We start from the raw sequence: 22,602 nt of genomic DNA, 5'->3' as shown, positions 1-22,602 counted from the left end.
GAAAAGTCTTCATTGACTCAAATCTGTTTTTTTCATAAAAAAATTTTAATCTGAAAAATTTCACACAGTTCTACTCAACACCACTAGTTAATTCTCAGTCTAATATTTTAACTCAATTTTTCCAATGTTTTCAGGCACCTGTACCAGTTTAAAAAACTTAAGGCCTCAGCCAGTAATTGCCACCTTTAATTAAACTACACATATCAATGCATGCTCTAAATCCCAGACTAATTAGCCATGGACATGGATTAATAATGGACCAGAGCCTCAGTTATTATAAATCAGCATAGTTCCATTGAGGTCAATGAGAATATGCTAATTTAGACCATCTGAGATTCCAACCCTCTGGGTGCAAACTGATTTTTTACATTCATTTATCATACGTGTTTGTGTGGATTTCACTCTGGTTTGTTGTTTTAATTTGGACTCCATTTCTCTTATCTTCACTGATGAAAAAGGAGGGAGTGGAAGAAGGAAGTAAATCCCTCCCCGAAGCAGGCAGAGCTAAGCTGATGCACAGAGCACAAAGAAATTCTCCTATTACAGGAATGTCTGGTAGCACCACTTTTTATTAAGGTTGCCCAAACTTCCCATTATAGACCCTGTGTTTTCAGTTGTTGTAACTTTGCCAGGCTTTAATGTTTGAGCTAAAATTTTCCATGCTGGGTTTCTGCCTCAGGATGAATATTTTTGGAAAGTTTCATACAATACGGTTCAGCCATTTCCAGGAATGAGTTTAAGGAAAAAATATTTTTTTTGTTCATGTTAGAAAAATTCTTATAATATTTTCATTGGAAGTTGCAGTGTCCCCATGCTTTGGAGCAGGGACTTGAAATTTGGCCTTTCTGTCAAGGATGTGCCATTTGTTATTCCCACGAAAATGCACCCAAATTTGACTAAATTGTAATTCTGTGAAACAAAATCCAGACCAAGAAGAAAGACAAAAGTGGGATTTGGGAGGGGGTGGGGGGTGAGACTAGAACTGACTGGGCAAGGATACTGGGACTGGAAGGTGGGCGGGGGGAGACTGGGAGGCAGTGGGACACTCAAACTGACTGATTGCAGGAAGATTGGGATTGAGGCTCTGAGTGGGTGGAGAATGGGACTGAGAGTTGGTGTGAAGATTGGGACTGGCTAGGCAAGGAGATTGGGATTGAAATGTGAAGACCGGGTGTGAAAAAGAGGGGACTAGGCCATGGACAGGTGGAAAGAGATGGAAGAGAAGGGGTCAATCTTGGGGGAAATGGACAGAAGGATCTTTGACCACTAGACATGCTAACCTGCAGAGCTTGGAATGGGATCCAGCATTCCTGAATCTCTAAATTCCTCTGCTCTCAGCAAATATCTGTGAAACCCACTAGCAAAGGGCATGTGTCACATCCCCTTCTAGTGCTATTCCATATAGAGGATGACAACCATTATGATGGGATTTCTGTTTTTTCAGTTTGCCATTTTTAAAACATTGGAAATTACAATTACAAAAAAATCAGTAAAAGAATATTAGGTTTTCACTGTCAACCATTCACAAGTTAGGAAATGCCACAATTAAGGTTACCTGTGCAACCTTAATTTGGCCATTTGTGAATCCACATTACGATACAGTCTTTAATTTTTGAATACATACTATTTTTCCCCACAGGACCCCTGGTTCATTCAGTGCTCAGAATGGATCTGCTCTGGGGATGCATCTGAGTAGTATAGTAAAGAAGACCCCTCTGTGGGACCCCGTCTCATTTGGTGCAGAAGTTGGAAGTGTAGTGAATGGTGTGCAGATGATTGTAGGATGAGAAAGGATGGTCTCATGGTTAAGGCAGTTGAATGCTGTCCTGAAGAACTGGATTCTAATCCCTGCCTGTTCTACAGAATTCCTATGTGATGCTGAGCAATTAATTTAAACCAGATTTTTCACAGGTGGTCATGAATTGAGGTCCATCTTAAGACCTTGTGATCTGATTTGCAGAAGTGGGGACACTTTGGACTTCAACTCTACACTATCTCAGTTCTCCATCTGTAAAATGGGGATAATAATAGCTGTTCCTCTTGCAGGGCTGTTGGGAACAGAGGCGCCGACTCCGTGGGTGCTCCGGGGCTGGAGCACCCACGGGGAAAAATTAATGGGTGCTCTGCACCCACCGGCAGCCAAGCTCGCTCTCCCCACCCACCCCACCTCACCTCACCTCTGCTCCACCTCCTCCCCTGAGCGCAGTGTAGCAAGCTCTGGGAGGGATAGGGGAGGAGCGGGAATGTGGCACACTCAGGGGAGGAGGCAGGGCTGTGGCGGGGATTTGGGGAAGGAGTTGGAATATTGGCAGGGAGGGGGCGGAGTTGGGGAAGGGGTTGGAATGGGGGCGGGACGGGGCAGGAGGTGTAGGACAGAAGTGGAGTTAGGGTGGGGCTGTGGACAGAGCGGGGTCGAGCACCCACCGGCACGATCAGAAGTCAGTGCATATGGTTGGAAGGATAAATTCATCAATGTTTCTGAAACACTCAGATACTATTATGATGAGTAAGGCTACGTTTTAGACACAGATATTTTTAGTAAAAGTCATGGACAGATCATGGGCAGTAAACAAAAATTCATGGCCCATGACTTGTACTATACCCCTGACTAAATCTTGGGAGTGCCTCAAGTGCTCAGGGGTGGGCATCCCAGAGGGTGCGGGGGGCCTCAGGTGGCAGTCTAGGGGGCATCGCGAGTGCTGGGGGGAGGTCCAGGGGCACTACGGTTGCTCAGGTGGGAGCAGCCTGGGATACACGCTGGTGCTGGGCGGGGGTCTTTGGCGGGACTTGTAGGCTCCCTACCCGGCTTCTCGGAAGTGGCAATATATCCCTCCCTAAGCTCCTAGAACTGCAGCCAATGGGAGCTGCGGGGGCGGTGCCTGTATGCAGAGGCAGCGTGCTGAGCTAGGACCTGCGAAGGGGATGTTGCCACTTCTGGGGAGCCCTCTCAAAGTAAGCACCGCACAGAGCCCTCACCCCCTCCCATGCCCCCAACCCCCAGCATTTAGCCCCCCCACCAAAACTTCTCCTGCTGCTGCTGGGTTGGAGCGGGAGTGGCCCAAGATTGCCCTAGCAACGGCCAGTGCAACTGGCCCAGAAGCTGCCTGAGCTGCTCAGACAGGTCCGGAGCCAGCCGCACCAGCCGCTGCAGAAGGCATGGAGGTCACAGAAAGTCCATGACTTCAATGACCTCCTTGACAAACTTGCAGTCTTAGTGATGAGCACCATACAAAATCCCATGAGGAAATTAATAATTGTGTCTTTGGAGCAGGGTTTGAATAGTGGGGAGTAGATAAGGCTTGAGGCCACAAATTTAAAGAGGAGATATCAAAATATTGAACAGCTGCTTATTAAATGAGCACCATCCATCCTGTGAGCTGAATGAGGCAAAAGTCCTGTGGGAAAAAATAGCATGTAGTCATATAATCAAAAATGGTATTATAGTATATATGCTCAAGGGAACTGAACTGAAGTTATACAGGCAATCTTAATTCTGGTATCTCCTAACTTTCAAGTGCTTGACTTTGCAACCTTCATGTTCTTTTAACATGTGTATGTGTCTGTGTGTACGCAACAACATGTAAACTGACTAGAGTTTAATGACAATGCAAAGTTATTTCCCTGTAAGTTGAAAGCATCCTGGTTTGGTATTTATTCTATAAAGATTGGTGGGTCGAAACTCACCTCTCCTATTGTTACTTTATCTTGAATGGGAAGTGAATTCAGAGCTAGAGTCAGGGACTCATTTTCATCTTGACTTGAGGAAGACTAAAAAGAAAATGGTAGGGGAGGTTAATTGTAATACAACAAGGAGAAAATGGTTAAACATTTCACCCCCACACTTCCAAGTCCCCAGAAAAGATAAACCAATGAGCTGTGTTCATAAAGGTCTGTAATGATAATGTACCACAGAGAGCTGTCTCATCTTTTGTAGTGCAATGCCCAGCTCTGAGTGATTATACTTGATATAGTGGAATCTGGCAGGAGAAGCTGGACAAAGGTAGGAGCTCAGTGAATGGTTCTGGGTTCCTTCATAGGATCCTTCCACTGTAAATGCGAATTTTCTTTCTAAACAGGTGACAAAACAAACATTGAACCCATGATTATCACATCTTTAACTAATTTAAAACAACATATCAGAGTTCTCTACATTAAGTTCATAATGTGGATGCTGCTTAATAAGCCAATAATATTTCAAGACACCATATAAACCATGTATCCATAATGTTTTATAGCCATAATAAACATTGTCTAGGGGCTCAGTCCTATGAGCACCATCAACTCCCAGTGAAGTCAATGAGGGGACTTGGCATCTCTCACAATCAGGCCATAAGGCATTTACACTGTAGAGTACAAGGCAGTTCCATATAAAAGGGATTCAGGTAATTGGGAGGATTGCCCTATAAGAGAGTCATTCATTGGGTTATATTACACTCCAATACAGAAAAGCTCTTCTACTATATGTTACATTCATTTTGACAAAAAAGAAAAGGAGGACTTGTGGCACCTTAGAGACTAACAAATGTATTTGAGCATAAGCTTTCGTGAGCTACAGCTCACTTCATCGGATGCATTCAGTGGAAAATACAGTTGGGAGATTTATATACTCACACAGAGAACATGAAATAATGGGTTTTATCATACACACTGTAAGGAGAGTGATCACTTAAGATGAGCTATTACCAGCAGGAAGGAGGGGGGGAAGAGGAAAACCTTTTGTGGTGATAATCAAGGTGGGCCATTTCCAGCAATTAACAAGAACGTCTGAGGAACAGTAGGGGGTGGGGTAGGGGGAGAAATAACATGGGGAAATAGTTTTACTTTATGTAATGACCCATCCACTCCCAGTCTCTATTCAAGCCTAAGTTAATTGTATCCAGTTTGCAAATTAATTCCAATTCAGCAGTCTCTCATTGGAGTCTGTTTTTGAAGTTTTTTTGTTGAAGGATAGCCACTCTCAGGTCCGTCCGTAATCGTGTGACCGGAGAGATTGAAGTGTTCTCCGACTGGTTTTTGAATGTTATAATTCTTGACGTCTGATTTGCTCCTACCCCTCAGACAGAGACAAACACCTACAAGATCTCTATCATGCATTCTTACAACTACAATACCCACCTGCTGAAGTGAAGAAACAGGTTGACAGAGCCAGAAGAGTACCCAGAAGTCACCTACTACAGGACAGGCCCAACAAAGAAAATAACAGAACGCCACTAGCCATCACCTTCAGCCCCCAACTAAAACCTCTCCAACGCAACATCAAGGATCTACAACCTATCCTGAAGGATGACCCATCACTCTCACAGATCTTGGGAGACGGGCCAGTCCTTGCTTACAGACACCCCTACAACCTGAAGCAAAGACTCACCAGCAACCACACACCACACAACAGAACCATTAACCCAGGAACCTATCCTTGCAACAAAGCCGTTGCCAACTCTGTTCACATATCTATTCAGGGGACACCATCCTAGGGCCTAATCACATCAGCCACACTATCAGAGGCTCGTTCACCTGCGCATCTACCAATGTGATATATGCCAACATGTGCTAGCAATGCCCCTCTGCCATGTACATTGGTCAAACTGGACAGTCTCTACATAAAAGAATAAATGGACTCAAATCAGACATCAAGAATTATAACATTCAAAAACCAGTTGGAGAACACTTCAATCTCTCCGGTCACACGATTACAGACCTGAGAGTGGCTATCTTTCAACAAAAAAACTTCAAAAACAGACTAATGAGAGACTGCTGAATTGGAATTAATTTGCAAACTGGATACAATTAAGTTAGGCTTGAATAGAGACTGGGAGTGGATGGGTCATTACATAAAGTAAAACTATTTCCCCATGTTATTTCTCCCCCCACCCCACCCCCCTACTGTTCCTCAGACGTTCTTGTTAACTGCTGGAAATGGCCCACCTTGATTATCACCACAAAAGGTTTTCCTCTTCCCCCCCTCCTTCCTGCTGGTAATAGCTCATCTTAAGTGATCACTCTCCTTACAGTGTGTATGATAAAACCCATTGTTTCATGTTCTCTGGGTGTGTATATAAATCTCACCACTGTATTTTCCACGAATGCACCCGATGAAGTGAGCTGTAGCTCACGAAAGCTTATGCTCAAATAAATTTGTTAGTCTCTACGGTGCCATAAGTACTCCTTTTCTTTTTTGCGAATACAGACTAACACGGCTGCTACTCTGAAACCATTCATTTTGATAGTCAATAGTTTAGGTTACATAAAGAATTATACTGATTTATCTGTGCATCTTGGCTTCAGCTTTAGTTCCTTTATAAAACAATCTCATTATATTCTAACGATCTGCACTATAATTCTTGCTTGGAGTGTTAGAGCATTGCAGTAGCAGTTCTTTCACTGCTGGTGAGATAACAGACATTCAAAACCATTGGTTTCAGTTGATTATAACTTTATCTGGAAATTCCTGTTTCTAGAAGGGTGGGATTTTCAAACCAGCTCAGTGCTGGCATACCTCAGTTCACAGTGAAATCAAAGAGAATCCAACCCTTCATCTACCTGATTATTCTTCAGTTAGCTAGGGAGCGTTAAAACATTTTTAGCTCTTATGCAATGTTTTAGACACTTTTGGCACTCAGAGAATTCAAAAGTTTGTCTGTATAACCTTAAAAATTGGTATTTACAGTAGATAGGTTTGGTTTGGGCCAAACCTCTCCATTCTCTATGAACAACAGGAAAAGTACCACATCATCCCACATATTTAAGACTATATTGGCCAACCATGGAATCCCTAAAAGGATTTTCTCAGTCAAGGACTTGGGCTCTGATCTAGCATGAGTGCAAGTGTCCCTGACTTCAATGTGGTGATACACATGCTTACTTGTTTTGTTGGATCAGGGACCAACACATGATATTTTAAAAGTTGCATTACAAATCCATAAGGCTATAGCTATAGAGGAAACCAAATGGCTATGCACAGCCCAAGATGTGCAATGAGTATCTCAGGTAATATAGAGTATATTTCAGGTCTCAAACTGCTGGAATTTTTGTCTGAAAAGGGCAATTAGAAATTTTTAAATTGAGAAAAGAGTTTTGTTTCTCACCCCACTTACTCCCATCTTCTCTGAACTCAAACACCTGGAGGCATTTCACTCCAACTCTTGGAATAGATCAGGCATGGAAAATTTCCTCTCCATATATGAATGTTTCAGAAAACTATGAGCATCCGGCAACAGGATGCTGTGATGGAAACTATTCCATTTAATTAACTATAGCTGGTGTTCAATTGTGAATGCTGTAATACTCCCTATATGTTGTCTGATCAATTAGAACCTGATCGAAAGCCCATAGGACTCGGTGGGAGTTTCTCCTTTCCTTTAAAACACCAAATGCCCTTACTGTAATGCATATTAACAAATCACCCCAGAAATGGCAGATACTGTTCTGTTGAAATTTTGCTATAAAATTTTAACCAGTTTCATCCAACTCTACCAGTTAAGGAAGTACTAACCTGTGGATTCCTTCTTTATCCTCCCCTCATCCACTTGAACTTCCAAACAGGAAACTTCACGAGACTGTACCAGAGACAACGAATAAAAGATAGATAAAATGACACAGACAAAACTAAATCTGATTCCCCTGCTAGTCTCTTGCTATCCAGATGGGAAGGAGGTGGGGGTGTTGTACACACTGCAAGATCAGCCCCTGGGGGGGCTAATTACTCCATGATGCTTTGCAACAGCTTCCAATGAAAGTCTCTGGAGAGACTCGTGTCTAGTCCTCAGCTGAAGGGTTGGTGGGTTGAGACTTAGTATATGACTTCTAGGATAGGTGTATATGGATGGAGAAAACAGAAGTATCCTCAGGCCTACACCAAGGAGGCAATAGATTCCCCAGGGAAAAAAAAATGAGAGAAAGCTACTGAAATAACAGCTGTACTTAAAAGGACCAGCCATAGAAGAAGCTTTACAGTTATATAGATATATTGCTACCTCATACCAGCCACACTATGGTAATGGTGTATGAGAAATCTCACAGCTATTCCAATTTTAGCTTCTCCCAACAGGAGTCAGTCTAGATAATGGTGCGGGAACACTGGCTGTGAGGATGCTCACAGCTGTACCACTTCTAGTCTTTGCCATCCGGTGACACGCTGTGGGATTGTGGAGGAGCGCGGCTTGGGACAGTTCACAGCTCTTCCAGTTCAGTTTCTCCTAAAATGGGAGATGTGCGGGAGAGCTGACTGTCATGTTCACTGGGATCCAATGCCAGCCTGTTTCTCAGAAGAGATTTTGTGTTGGAAGGATAACTGTGGGGCAACTCATTCTCTGTTCAAAGCGGTATGATATGCATTGCTATACAGTAGAGGAAAGATAATAGAAAATAAAAATTACCACTAATACACCATTGGTAGCAATGTTTTCAGGAAGATCTGGACTAAAAAGAAAGAAAGAAACATACTCAGTTTGTAACTAGTATTTAAATAATAATTTAAGGACATTAATTACCATTTTTGTTCTTTATTTGTATTTTGCTTATTTTAATTTTTTTGTCACTCTTGGAAGTATTGGGTCCGACAGCACAGGCTAGCAACAGGAGTAATTCTCAATATATGTTCCAGTTTTCCTCATATTCCTGTGAAACTCTAAATAAATCTGGCTTTTTAAAGCTCCTACTATTCCAGTACTAGAGCACTGCTGAGCAGAGACTGCTCATTGTGCCAAAAGAGGGTAGTTTTCAAATGTACATCAAGCTGAGTTTGCTGACAGGTAGAAACCACTGAATTTATTCCATTGGCCAAAAATATCCATACTTGACTCTGGAGCATAAGGAGACAATTTTTCCCCATTCACTCTGAACATCAATAACAAAACAAAATTTAAAACTGAGATATACATGCCCATCTTATTATTTCACAGAAATGGGTTAGAAGCCTTTTTAGTACTTAAATCTGTTTTAAATGCCACATACAGACCAACTAGTGGGGGAAATCAGCAGACATTCCTGCACTTCCCTCAATTTTCATTTTAGCTTTAAAATTCACCTGGATGCCTAAGTGTGACCTCATAAAAACAATATTGCCAACTATTCCACTACTCAATGCCATTCAGAAACATCCAGCTAATGCACTTGTCCAGTAAGGCTGAACATACACTATCAACTACATCCACGTGGGTCTGGCCACCTGGCTTTAGGTGAGAACAAGTGTACAAATCATGTTCCTTGTTGTTAATTAATCTCTGACACCTCTAACAATCATGTTATTTGACAACACTTGGATTTTACTCACCTGCTCTCCATTGTGAACTCAACCTCTAGCTCTTCCTTTCCCTAAAAATGAAAATGAATTAAGTCATTACATGATTACTCTTCTCCATAAAGATACTGTATAAATCTGACCTCTTGATATGCATAGAACTTCTGCAAAGTAACTTTTCCCTCTTCTTGGTGCAAATGCAATGTGCTTCATTTTCTTCAGTTTCAATCTAATTTATATTATATCCATTATATTATTCTGCTTTCCAGTAGCTGATTTTCCCATTACAAGGAGAGGCTTTTGAAATAAGTCACACCTGTCACTCTCTTTTCCCTCTTTGGGGAATGCTGACGAGAGAGAAATATTTCTGAAAGAGCAATAGACAGCTTCACCTGTCTTTGACAATGTTCCTTACCTTAGCAGCAACAGTACCTAACCTGCTTGTTCACAATACCCCATATAAGTCATCATACATTAAACTTTCCTTTCAACTGACCTTACATTCTACTGACAATAATTTGTCACTTAAGAAAACATGAAATACGGGGCCCAATTTTCTGATATATGTACCCAAATTTGAATTTGGAGACTTAAATCATAAAATTGGCATTAATATTTCTCAGAGCACCCCAGCATAGAATCAGTTTGTATTTACCACAAAGACGTGGATTTAAGTCCTATTTAGACATTTTTGAACATTGGGCTCACAGTACATAACTGCTGCATCAGTTGTTTCTGTGTCAGTGCAAAATAGATCCACAGATCAGAACCACTAGCTCCAACTGCAAAAGAGCCTCTAATACCATTAGGGGTGATACCATAGTCTTTGGCTGGTTCAGCCTTGCTGTGAAGATCAGCAATAAGACAGACTTGGTCAACAGTGTCAAATTCCCACCAACATCCTTTAAACAACTGTGTGAAGGTGCTTGCCCATACTTTATTTTGAATACAGAAACAATGTTGAGGTGTCTTACAATGAAGCAAGCTGAGAAGTTGATATGGGGAGATGGCTAATACCGTAAGTACACCGTAAGGAAAAAATAAGTTACAAGGAAAACTGAGACAAGTGTATCCTTCTTATCAAGTTCTGCCTTTGATTTCAATCCTCACCTGTGGATTCACCTGAAAGTTCAGCCGAACTGTTTCTCCAAGTTGGATTTTAGATACATCAAAAAAAACAGTGAGGAGATGGTCATCTGGAGTATGTACATCTTCATCACAGACTTCCAGCTCGAGGATGTTCTAGAAACAAAAGTAAGGTAATGCTTAAAAGTGTAGGAAGCAGAAGTTCCAGCCCTCACAAGTGGGGAAAGGAACTGCAGAATTCATAGAATCATAGACTTAAGGTCAGAAGGGACCATTTTGATCGTCTAGTCTGACCTCCTGCACAACACAGGCCACAGAATTTCACCCACCCACTCCTGTAACAAACGCCTAACCTATGTCTGAGCTACTGAAGTCCTCAAATCGTGGTTTAAAGACTTCAAGGTAAAGAGAATCCTTCAGCAAGTGACCCATGCCCCACGCTGCAGAGGAAGGCAAAACCTCCCCAAGGCCTCTGCCAATCTGCCTTGGAGGAAAATTCCTTTCCGACCCCAAATATGGCTAAACCCTGAGCATGTGGGCAAGACTCACCAGCCAGATACCTAGGAAAGAATTCTCTGTAGTAACTCAGATCCCACCCCCGCTAACATCCCATCACAGGCCATTGGGCATATATACCGCTAATAGTCAAAGATCAATTAATTGCCAAAATTAGGCTATCCCATCATACCATTTCCTCCATAAACTTATTAAGCTTAGTCTTGAAGCCAGATTGCCCCCACTACTCCCCTTGGAAGGCTGTTCCAGAACTTGACTCTTCTGATGGTTAAAAACTTTTGTCTAATTTCAAGTCTAAACTTGCTGGTGGCCAGTTTATATCCATTTGTTCTTGTGTCCACATTGGTACTGAGTTTAAATAATTCCTCTCCCTCCCTGGTATTTATCCCTCTGATATATTTATAGAGAGCAATCATATCTCCCCATCAGCCTTCTTTTGGTTAGGCTAAACAAGCCAAGCTCTTTGAGTCTCCTTTCATAAGACAGGTTTTCCATTCCTCAGATCATCCTAGTAGCCCTTCTCTGTACCTGTTCCAGTTTGAATTCATCCTTCTTAAACATGGGAGGCCAGAACTTCACACAATATTCCAGATGAGGTCTCACCAGTGCCTTATATAATGGTACTAACACCTCCTTATCTCTACTGGAAATACCTCGCCTGATGCATCCCAAGACCACATTAGCTTTTTTCACAGCCATATCACATTGGCGTCTCATAGTCATCCTGTGATCAACCAGTACTCCAAGGTCCTTCTCCTCTGTTACTTCCTAGTGATGCGTCCCCAATTTATAATAAAATGTTTTGTCATCCCTAAATGCATAACCTTGCATTTCTCACTATTAAATTTCATCCTATTACTATTACTCCAGTTTACAAGGTCATCCAGATCTTACTGTATGATATCCCAGTCCTTCTCTGTATTGGCAATACCTCCCAGCTTTGTGTCATCAGCAAACTTTATTAGCACATTCCCACTTTTTGTGCCGAGGTCACTAATAAAAAGATTAAATAAGATTGGTCCCAAAACTCTGAGGAACTCCACGGGTAACCTCCTTCCAGCCTGACAATTCACCTTTCAGTGTGACCCGTCGTAGTCTCCCCTTTAACCAGTTCCTTATCTACCTTTCAATTTTCATGTTGATCCCCATCTTTTCCAATTTAGCTAACAATTCCCCATATGAAACCATATCAAATGCCTTACTGAAATCAAGGTAAATTAGATCCACTGCATTTCCTTTGTCTAAAAAATCTGTTACTTTCTCAAAGAAGGAGATCAGGTTGGTTTGGCATGAAATACCTTTTGTAAAACCATGTTGTATTTTGTCCCAATTACCATTGACTTCAATGTACTTAACTACTTTCTCCTTCAAATTTTTTTCCAAGACCTTGCATTTTACAGATGTCAAACTAACAGGTCTGTAGTTACCTGGAACACTTTTTTTCCCTTTCTTAAAAATAGGAACTATGTTAGCAATTCTCCAATCATACAATACAACCCCTGAGTTTACAGATTCATTAAAAATTCTTGCTAATGGGCTTGCAATTTCGTGTGCCAGTTCCTTTAATATACTTGGATGAAGATTAACTGGGCCCCCCAATTTAGTCCCATTAAGCTGTTCGAGTTTGGCTTCTACCTCAAATGTGGTAATATCTACCTCCATATCCTCACTCCCATTTGTCAACCTACCATTATCCCTAACTTCCTCATTAGCCTCATTAAAGATGGAGGCAACGTATTTGTTTAGATATTAGGCCATGCCTAGTTTATCCTTAACCCCCACTCCATCCTCAGTATTTAGCGGCCCCACTTCTTCTTTCTTAGTTTTCTTCTTATTTATATGGCTATAGAACTTTTTACTATTGGTTTCAATTCCCTTTGCAAGGTCCAACTCTACTTGACTTTTAGCCTGTCTCACTTTATCCCTACATGTTTTGACCTCAATAAAGTAGCTTTCCTTGCTGATCCCTCCCATCTTCCACTCCTGGTAGGCTTTTTGCTTTTTCTTAATCACCTCTCGGAGAAGAATAAAAAGGTGAGTGATAAAATGAGACAGAGAAAACAGGAAAGGGGATGCTTGGCAGTGTCCCAGCTGTGAATAAGTATATTTAAAGTCTAAATAAAATATTGCTTTGTTGCCTGCCCACTTTTAGTGTCAAAGGCTAGAAGTGTGGTCAAATAATACTCAGCTGCCTATACATGAATTAAGACATGCAACCTCTACTGAGTTGGCTCAAAGATTTATCTACAGGAATCCCTGCTATCCAAAAAACTATTCTTATCCCCTCTGTGAGAAAGAAATGGAAGATGTAATGTTACATAGTATACATATTATGGTAATCATTATATGGTTATTGCCAGGTATATCCATCCCAAGTACTATAGTGGGGCAGGGAAATTACTGTTAAGCTCCTGATGATTACAGGATCAATCCATATTTATTTATTTCCAGGTTTCAGAGTAGCAGCCATGTTAGTCTGTATTCGCAAAAAGAAAAGGAGTACTTGTGGCACCTTAGAGACTAACAAATTTATTAGAGCATAAGCTTTCGTGAGCTACAGCTCGAAATGCATCGATGAAGTGAGCTGTAGCTCATGAAAGCTTATGCTCTAATAAATTTGTTAGTCTCTAAGGTGCCACAAGTACTCCTTTTCTATTTATTTCCAGTAATCCACACTGCAGGTCAGCTGGTGATTATTTTTATACCCAAATAAATGTAATAGCATATAATATAAAAGGAACTTGTATAATTACTGCATAATTATATATGTCCTGTGCTCCCTCCTGCTATGAGATGAAGAGGGAAGCAAAACTGCACAAAAATGTGTGATGGGGCTGTGCAGAGGGGAAAATAGTTACCCTAAATAGTCTCTCCTTCTGCAAACAATATGAGGCTTGCTAACCAGTTCGGAAGTGTAATTCAATTTGCCATCAGCGAGCAATGGTAGTTAGGTGGAGATACGTGTCCTCACATCTTGTACACAAAGGTATAGAGACAGCAAAGCATCTGAGTAGAAATATGACATCTTGTGCAATACTAGTTGCTGCTCAAGTGTGGCCACGCATCTTTTCCAGTATAACCAGCCCTTCCACATTACTTTGTTTGGTGTTCATGTGCTATATGAGTTCTAGGGTGCACAGTTCAACAGCCTAGGCCTTACAGCTCAGCATCCAGGTTGGGCTGAGGGGTTTCCTACTTTGTGGCTGTGGCACATAGCTGGGATACAAAGCAGCACTTTCATTGCTGTGAAAAGTCTCATTTTACTATTTCAGAAATGGTCAGGGTGCAAGTGTCATTTGAGGAGTTTGGTTGGCAGGACTAGAGATCTACCAGCCCCTGGCAGCAAGGAGTTCACAGTGTCTTACCTTGACCTGACTCTGAATCCTGAAGTGGAAGGTTTCATTCCACACTGGGTTTTTGGAGTTCTTGACAGTTTTGGTCCGGGCCTTTTTGACTGAAGCACTCGGTAGCCATAGGCTCACATAGCAATCAGACTGGGTTACTGTGTAAGAAAGGTACAGATTAAATGGAAATGAAGTAATATACTATATCTAGTGCTAATTTATTTACTGAATTTACTCTATGTATACATGGCGATATAGATAATTCAGTACACTAAGGTAGCTGATGTTCCATCATGCCTGTCCAATATGGTGCCATTTGCCCCAACCAATTTTCTCTTTTTACAAAACTATTAGCATTTTTAATTATTGGAAAAATAATTAATAAACTTAAACCTGTTCAAAATGCATAGCTATACTGTACTCTTTAACAAGGATATAGAGAATCAAGTTTGTATGCTTTGCATTATCTGGGGCTTCAGAAAGGGTTAATAGTCTATAAATCATTGTGTATCAGAAAAGCTCTGTCCTGAACTGGTCTACGAATCATCTCATGTTTGGCTCTCACTCTGAAGGAGAAAGGAGGATGTAAGGATCCCCTTTTCTTGAACCAGCCGCATGACAGGATTTCTCCCTAGTGCTTGCCAGAACTGGGAGGAAATGCCTGGGCAGCATGGTCATCTATACACCATGGCCCCCCCCCAAACGTGCTCTGCTCTCTTAGGGGGTGCTCATCTTGTCAGCCAACTAGCATATTTTCTGCTGTCCGCAGCATGTGCTGCTTCTAATCAAAGAAGTAGCATGTACACTTGGCATTGCACTTCACTAGCCCCCTCTGTAACCATAGGATGCATGAACAGCGCCACTACCACCATTCCCCTAAGATCAGGGCAGGAATGTGACTAAAAATCTCCTAATGCCAACTGGCAAGGGATTACAAAAACTATCCTGGTCCTGGTATGTACATTCTAGTTCACCAAAATATATCACGAGAGATCTTAAATCAAAGCCAGGGTCACACTGGTCATTAATATTGTTATAAAATGTAAGGAGTTACGTATGTATAGGGAACATATGTTCCTAAAGTCTGTTTCAGGGCATAGTTGACAAACAGGTTTCCTGCCAGACAAAAGATGTGTATTCTCTTGTCTCTGTTGACATTTAAATTAAGTGTTGTAAGCCAACACAATGGAAGCTCCATTTACATTCAAAGTCAACAGGGGGATGTAAAAAAAAGGAGTACTTGTGGCACCTTAGAGACTAACAAATTTATTAGAGCATAAGCTTTCGTGAGCTACAGCTCACTTCATCGGATGCATTTGGTGGAAAATACAGAGGGGAGATTGATATACACACACAGAGAACATGAAACAATGGCTTTTATCATACACACTGTAAGGAGAAAGAAAAGGAGTACTTATGGCACCTTAGAGACTAACAAATTTATTAGAGCATAAGCTTTCGTGAGCTATAGCTCACTTCATCCGATGCATCCGATGAAGTGAGCTGTAGCTCATGAAAGCTTATGCTCTAATAAATTTGTTAGTCTCTAAGGTGCCACAAGTACTCCTTTTCTTTTTGCGAATACAGACTAACAGGGCTGCTACTCTGAAAACTGTAAGGAGAGTGATCAATTAAGATAAGCCATCGCCAGCAGCAGGGGGGGGAAAGGAGGAAAACCTTTCATGGTGACAAGCAAGGTAGGCTATTTCCAGCAGTTAACAAGAATATCTGAGGAACAGTGGGGGGGGAGAAATAACATGGGGAAATAGTTTTACTTTGTGTAATGACTCATCCATTCCCAGTCTCTATTCAAGCCTAACTTAATTATATCCAGTTTGCAAATTAATTCCAATTCAGCAGTCTCTCGTTGGAGTCTGTTTTTGAAGCTTTTTTGTTGAAGGATAGTCACTCTTAGGTCTGTAATCTAGTGACCAGAGAGATTGAAGTGTTCTCCAACTGGTTTTTGAATGTTATAATTCTTGATGTCTGATTTGTGTCCATTCATTCTTTTACGTAGAGACTGTCCAGTTTGACCAATGTACATGGCAGAGTGGCATTGCTGGCACATGATGGCATATATCACATTGGTAGATGCGCAGGTGAACGAGCCTCTGATAGTGTGGCTGATGTGATTAGGCCCTATGATGGTGTCCCCTGAATAGATATGTGGACAGAGTTGGCAACGGGCTTTGTTGCAAGGATAGATTCCTGGGTTAGTGGTTCTGTTGTGTGGTTGCTGGTGAGTATTTGCTTCAGGTTGGGGGGCTGTCTGTAAGCAAGGGCTGGTCTGTCTCCCAAGATCTGTGAGAGTGATGGGTTGTCCTTCAGGATAGGTTGTAGATCCTTGATGATGCGTTGGAGAGGTTTTAGTTGGGGGCTGAAGGTGATGGCTAGTGGCGTTCTGTTATTTTCTTTGTTGGGCCTGTCCTGTAATAGGTGACTTCTGGGTACTCTTCTGGCTCTGTCAATCTGTTTCTTCACTTCAGCAGGTGGGTATTGTAGTTGTAGGAATGCATGATAGAGATCTTGTAGGTGTTTGTCTCTGTCTGAGGGGTTGGAGCAAATGCGGTTATATCGTAGAGCTTGGCTGTAGACAATGGATCGTGTGGTATGATCTGGATGAAAGCTAGAGGCATGTAGGTAGGAATAGCGTTCAGTAGGTTTCTGATATAGGGTGGTGTTTATGTGACCATCGCGTATTAGCACCGTAGTGTCCAGGAAGTGGATCTCTTGTGTGGACTGGTCCAGGCTGAGGTTGATGGTGGGATGGAAATTGTTGAAATCATGGTGGAATTCCTCAAGGGCTTCTTTTCCATGGCTCCAGATGATGATGTCATCAATGTAGCGCAAGTAGAGTAGGGGCATTAGGAGACGAGAGCTGAGGAAGCATTGTTCTAAGTCAGCCATAAAAATGTTGGCATACTGTGGGGCCATGCGGGTACCCATCGCAGTGCCGCTGATTTGAAGGTATACATTGTCCCCAAATGTGAAATAGTTATGGGTGAGGACAAAGTCACAAAGATCAGCCCCCAGGTTAGCCGTGACATTATCGGGGATACTGTTCCTGACGGCTTGTAGTCCATCTTTGTGTGGAATGTTGGTGTAGAGGGCTTCTACATCCATAGTGGCTAGGATGGTGTTTTTAGGAAGATCACCAATGGATTGTAGTTTCCTCAGGAAGTCAGTGGTGTCTCGAAGATAGCTGGGAGTGCTGGTAACGTAGGGCCTGAGGAGGGAGTCCACATAGCCAGAAAAACCTGCTGTCAGGGTGCCAATGCCTGAGAGGATGTGAAATCAACAGGGAGGCAGTACACCAGAGAATAGGCTGCAGGGGGTTATTTGATTCTGGGTACAAACAATGAACTCTGGGGGAAATGAGCAGAAGGCAAGGAAGACACCACTTTATCCTGCACCTAGAAAGTAATTGGGCAGTACACTTACAAATGGGATCACAATCTGCCCGGGCTGAAAGGCTGCAAAGGACATTTGGGGTGAGATAAACTTCTTTAGATAGGAGGCTAGCCTGTTGTTTCATCTCTAGATATCGTATTATGATTTTATTTGATACATAACCTTTTGTTGTACTTTGCAAGTGGCTTTATTAATCTTCATCTTGTTGATTTCAGACCAATTCTCTAATTTGTCAAGGTCCTTTTGAATTCTAATCCTATCCTCCAAAGGGTTTACAACCACTCCCAGGTTGGTGTCATCTGCAAATTGTATAAAATTTCTCTTCATTCCATTATCCAAGTCATTAATGAAAATATTTACTAGTATCTGATCCAGGACAGATACCTGGGGGAGCCCACTAGATGTTTTCTCCTAGTTTGACAGCAAACCCTCGATAACTAGTCTTTGAATACAGTTTTTCAACCAGTTTTGCATATGCCTTATGGTAATTTCCTCTAAACCACATCTCCTTAGTTTGCCTATGAGAATGTCATGTGGGCCTCTATCAAAACCCTTACTGAAACCAAGATATATCATGTCTAGATCTTTCCCCTTCCCTCTACGAGACCAGTAATACTTTCAAAGAAGGAAATTAGGTTTGTATGGCATGATTTGTTCTTGACAAATCCATGCTGGCTATTATTTGTAACCCTATTATCCGCTAGGTGCTTACAAATTTTTTAATAATTTGTTCCAGTATCTTTCCAGATTTGGTCTATTGTTCCCTGGGTCCTCTTTCTTCCCCTTTTCAAAGATAGGTACTATGTTTGCCCTTCTCCAGTCCTCCAGGACCATACCAATTCTCCATGAGTTCTCAAAAATCATCGCTAACAGTTCTGAGATTGTTCCAACTGGTTCCTTACGTACACTAAGCTGAACTTCATCAGGCCCTGCTGACTTGAATACATTTAATTTATCTAAATATTCTTTAACCTATTCTTTCCCTATTTTGGTTTGCATTCTTTCCCCCTGGTTGTTAATATTGTGTGTTAAGTATCTGGTTCACAATTAACTTTTTTAGTGTAGACTGAAGCAAAACAGGCATTAAACACTTAATGCTTCTTGATGTCATCTGCTATTAGCTTTTCTTCCCTGCTAAGTAGAGGATTTACACTTTCCTTCACCTTTGCCTGTACCTTTCTGGTACAAAAAGAATTCTAAAAAAATGTGCTAATGTCTCAACAGTTTGATGCCTATTCTTAATCCAAAATGCTTTACCTTTGCCTTCCACTGTTTTATGTCTGGAAAAATCAGTCCTTCCAAAATCAAAGAAGACAGCATATGCTCTGTGCTTTCAATCACTGAATAGTGTCCATACAGACAGCACACCTAATACTGTAGAAGGCTACTGCAATATTGTATTACCTAAGCAAGGCTGCTTTATGCCTGTCAAAGGCATCAGAATTGTTTTGGATGTTTAGTGCTGGGTGCAGAAACCGGTTGCTTTTTTGGATGGGAGGAGCAGTATTTGGAGGAATGGCTAGTGTTGTATGTTGAGGTGGCTTCTTCTCTTCCTCTGCTCTTTCCTCTGCCCGGATAGCACAGTGCAGCTCTTAGTTGGTGCAGTCTGACCAATGGGTGAGCGCTTATGGCCCACTTGAGGGTCTCAGCCAATTGGCTGGGAAGAACTGATCTATAGTTTTGTTGTGAATCAGCTGAGCATTGCTAGGTCAGCAGAGGGAAGTTTGGTGAGTCTATTGATGGTAATTCTACAGCTGCTCTTTTCTCCCTGCTCAGGGAGGCGATGGGTGGCCAACAGAGGAGAATCCAGGGAAGTTGGGAGAAGTGAATCACAGAGGGAGGATTTCTGGGGCTGTTGGCAGGAGCAAAGCATGTCAAGGTAGTCGGAGGTTGTTATTGGAACCTATCAAGGTTCTACAGCCCAAAGAGCTGGGACAGCTGAAGCCTATACAGGGCTTGCCTGGGATGGGTTGCACACAGCATGGTACCAGGGACTGTCAGACTCTACATTGCTACCCATTGAGGGAAAAAGTACTAAGTTTATTCTCAGGGCAGACTAAGTGCAGGGCTATACTACAGACCTATGTCAATATAACTACATCACTCAGCTGCATCATACTGACATTAACCCCCCATGTAGACAGCACTATGCTGGCAGGAGAGCGTCTCCCCCTAACATAGCTACCATCTCTTGGGGAGATGGATTAACTGTGCAGGCGGGAGAGCTCTCTCCCATCTGCATAGGAGCATCTTTACTTAAGTGCTACATGGACACAATGTTTTTAGTGTAGACCAGCCTCAAGAGTCTCCGTGTCTTGGTGAAATGAACAGAGTCATTAAGGAACTGCTTGAAACTGATCTGATTAGCAGGGTGTCCAGAGAGACAAAGCAAGCTCCAATAACGCATGGATTGACACTCTAAGCAGGGAAGCTGAACAGAGACCCCAGCTCAAAAACAAAGGACTGAGAGGTGTGAGATTGGGCAATAAGTGTGGGCTCTGGAAGAACCATGTAGCTCTCTCCTGGGATTAATAAAATCAGAGAGAGACAGAGTTTGAAAATGGAACTCACTACAATTTAGCTGATGAACTGTGGCTTGACCATAATGGACCATGCTTTAAGCTTTATTTCTCTATAAAGCTACTATAAGGACTTTCAATGCTGTGGTCCAGTTGTCTAATAAATCCTACTCTGTTTTGAAAACATTGCTTGGGTGTCGCTGCAAATACCCAGGGTGCATTAGTCCCTGAAGACTGTCCAAGTCAACATTAGGAACCTATCTCAGTTGGACTTGCTGAGTGCGAAGAAGGAGTGCTGAAGCCCACTCAGTCTAGGAGGCAGAGTGTGCCCTACCCTAAAGGATGGTTGAGACCCCTTGGGTGCTCCAAGAGACTGTTTAGAAGCTGGGGCATAGCACTGATCCTATGGATCTGTGACAACAGCATAGACAGCTGATCAGCTTTTGTTGTAAGAGTACAGGATGACTGATTTAGCAAGACAAAGAATCCAATTCTAGATTGATAGAGCTTTCCACAGGTTGGCAAGGAAATGCATTAGTGCTTGGTATGGTAATTGTGACTGATTCCTGCTCCTTTTGCTTACTGGGTATCCTTTTTTCTTACTAATACATCTGGCTTCACAACTTTCTGCAACGGGAACTCACCAAACTGATGTATTTGCTTCTGCAGGGTTAGGGGGAGAAGTGCCAACTACTATTATTTATCATTATTTGTTTGATGAGGTGTGTTTCTGTGTGATACCTATTATGGGGACATCAGACTTGGTTCCTTGCTCTGGTATTGGTATTATTGTCTTGAGCAATATGTGTTGATGTGGCCATGGTATTTTCAGACTTGGATCATGTTGCTGTAATGAGCTCTGATGGTACCATGCAATTAAGACCCAACCCTGCTTCTATACCAAAAGATAATTAGTAACCTGTTTAATAGCCTAACAAAGTATATTGCCCAACACTGATCCTAGGGTTGACACATCATGCACACTTTTAGGGACTAGATATACCATGATTAGAGCTGAGTGAATAATTGATTTTTCATTTTGGTGAGTACCTGTATCTAGCATGGTAGAATACAAAAGAAAGCTATGCAGAAAATGTAATAACAGCAATTCTTGGCTATGCCCCAGCTTCTAAACAGTCTCTTGGAGCAACTTTTCCTTCTCCTCTGGCAAAGTATCATCTATTCTCTTTAAACTAAGGTTATCTCAGAGAGAGCTAATGCCTCTGGGCAGAAACAGAAAGGAATCAGAAAGCTTTGCAAGGTTTCCCTCATTATTTTCCTTTGCATTATTTTGTCAAAGGCTGGGGTTTGCCCCCCTGAGGAAGATACTGGAGGTCTGACCCATAGTCCTCTGGGATCTACTGTGGACACATGTCTATTCACATGAAGGCCTTGTGCCTCTGCATTGGATTTGGACTCCCAGAAGTTCTACCTAGGCTTCCTGATATTGTGTCTCCTTGGGAGCCACAAAGCAAGGGACCCTGGAGCTGGTGCCTCTCCTTCTGACCCCCATCTTCCTTAAAAGGGTTCCTCAATCCAAAGAGCTTGTCACAGAAAGGGAAATAGTCCCTTTGGCTGTATTGTATTTCACAGTACACAGGAGATGAACATCCCCCCTCTCTACTCATGAATCCCTGGACCTGCAGACACCACTCTGTGCTCTTCACAGGAATGGGGGGTGGGGGTGGGGAGGGACAGCACTGTGAGGGTGCTTGACCCTTTAACCATCTGCCTGGGGAGAGCCACACACAGAAGTTCCTGTCATGCATTGATCCTAAGGGCAGAGTATGGACTTTGGTTCTCTGGTGTGTTCCAAGGTACTTTTGAATCTGACCGTGCTATATGGTTTCGGTGGGACAAGACATTCTGCCAAAGCTTCTTCTGTACAATATGGTAACTGGATTTTAGAATTTCACTGACAAAGGCTCTTATAATATACAATGTCCTCCAAGTGTACACCTGGAATCTAGGTACAGCATAGGGAATCCTCTTTTCTTTTTTGTAACCTGTACGGTGTTTATGTTGCTTAGTTATACACCCAGTATTTTCACATCTATGAGGAAGCTCTGGGAACTGGAGAGATACTCACGCAGGTCCGCCTTCCGCAGATTTTTCATTCTGATAACTTTTACACTGAGCAAGTTGCAAGGAGAGGGCTCCATCTGTTGAACAATGACAAACAAAGGACATGGAATGAACATACATAGAGAAAGAGAAATGAAATCCAGAGTAAGCTGAGTCTGCTATTGTGTCATCTTAAATATTTCAATACTAATCACCAAAGAGTTTCTGGATGAAATTCTTCCCTGTGACATATTCAGCTTCTTTCTCTGTGCAGATTCTTCCCTTTTTTATTCTGGTAGAGCTAGGGGAGGCTCCACTTTAGAGGTGTGAGGTTATTTATTATAACTTATTTCACTCACTAATTGTCAATAAAAAAGCTGGGGAGAAAATTGTATTAACCAATCAATATGACAGGTGTGACGTAACA

The 22,602-nt window shown here is 42.1% G+C and overlaps 1 protein-coding gene across 1 annotated transcript in view; it reads right to left on the bottom strand.

Moving 5' to 3' along the window:
• LOC119857376 (cytosolic phospholipase A2 epsilon-like) overlaps positions 1–22,258 on the bottom strand; it is a 39,106-nt gene extending 16,848 nt beyond the window's left edge. Inside the window, exons 1-8 of the mRNA XM_043516832.1 lie at positions 22,201–22,258; positions 14,203–14,339; positions 10,346–10,477; positions 9,269–9,309; positions 8,373–8,415; positions 7,490–7,553; positions 3,908–4,068; positions 3,685–3,768 (exon numbers count right to left, since the gene is read on the bottom strand). Coding sequence (XP_043372767.1) covers positions 3,685–3,768; positions 3,908–4,068; positions 7,490–7,553; positions 8,373–8,415; positions 9,269–9,309; positions 10,346–10,477; positions 14,203–14,339; positions 22,201–22,228 — 690 coding nt within the window. The 5' untranslated portion in view covers positions 22,229–22,258. The remainder of the gene's footprint in view (positions 1–3,684; positions 3,769–3,907; positions 4,069–7,489; positions 7,554–8,372; positions 8,416–9,268; positions 9,310–10,345; positions 10,478–14,202; positions 14,340–22,200) is intronic.
• Positions 22,259–22,602: the final 344 nt, after the last annotated feature.

This window comes from Dermochelys coriacea, chromosome 6, assembly GCF_009764565.3.
Source record: "Dermochelys coriacea isolate rDerCor1 chromosome 6, rDerCor1.pri.v4, whole genome shotgun sequence".
NCBI lineage: Eukaryota > Metazoa > Chordata > Testudines > Dermochelyidae > Dermochelys > Dermochelys coriacea.
Note: the sequence above shows the minus strand (reverse complement) of the source record. Positions and strands in the feature narration are given on the sequence as shown.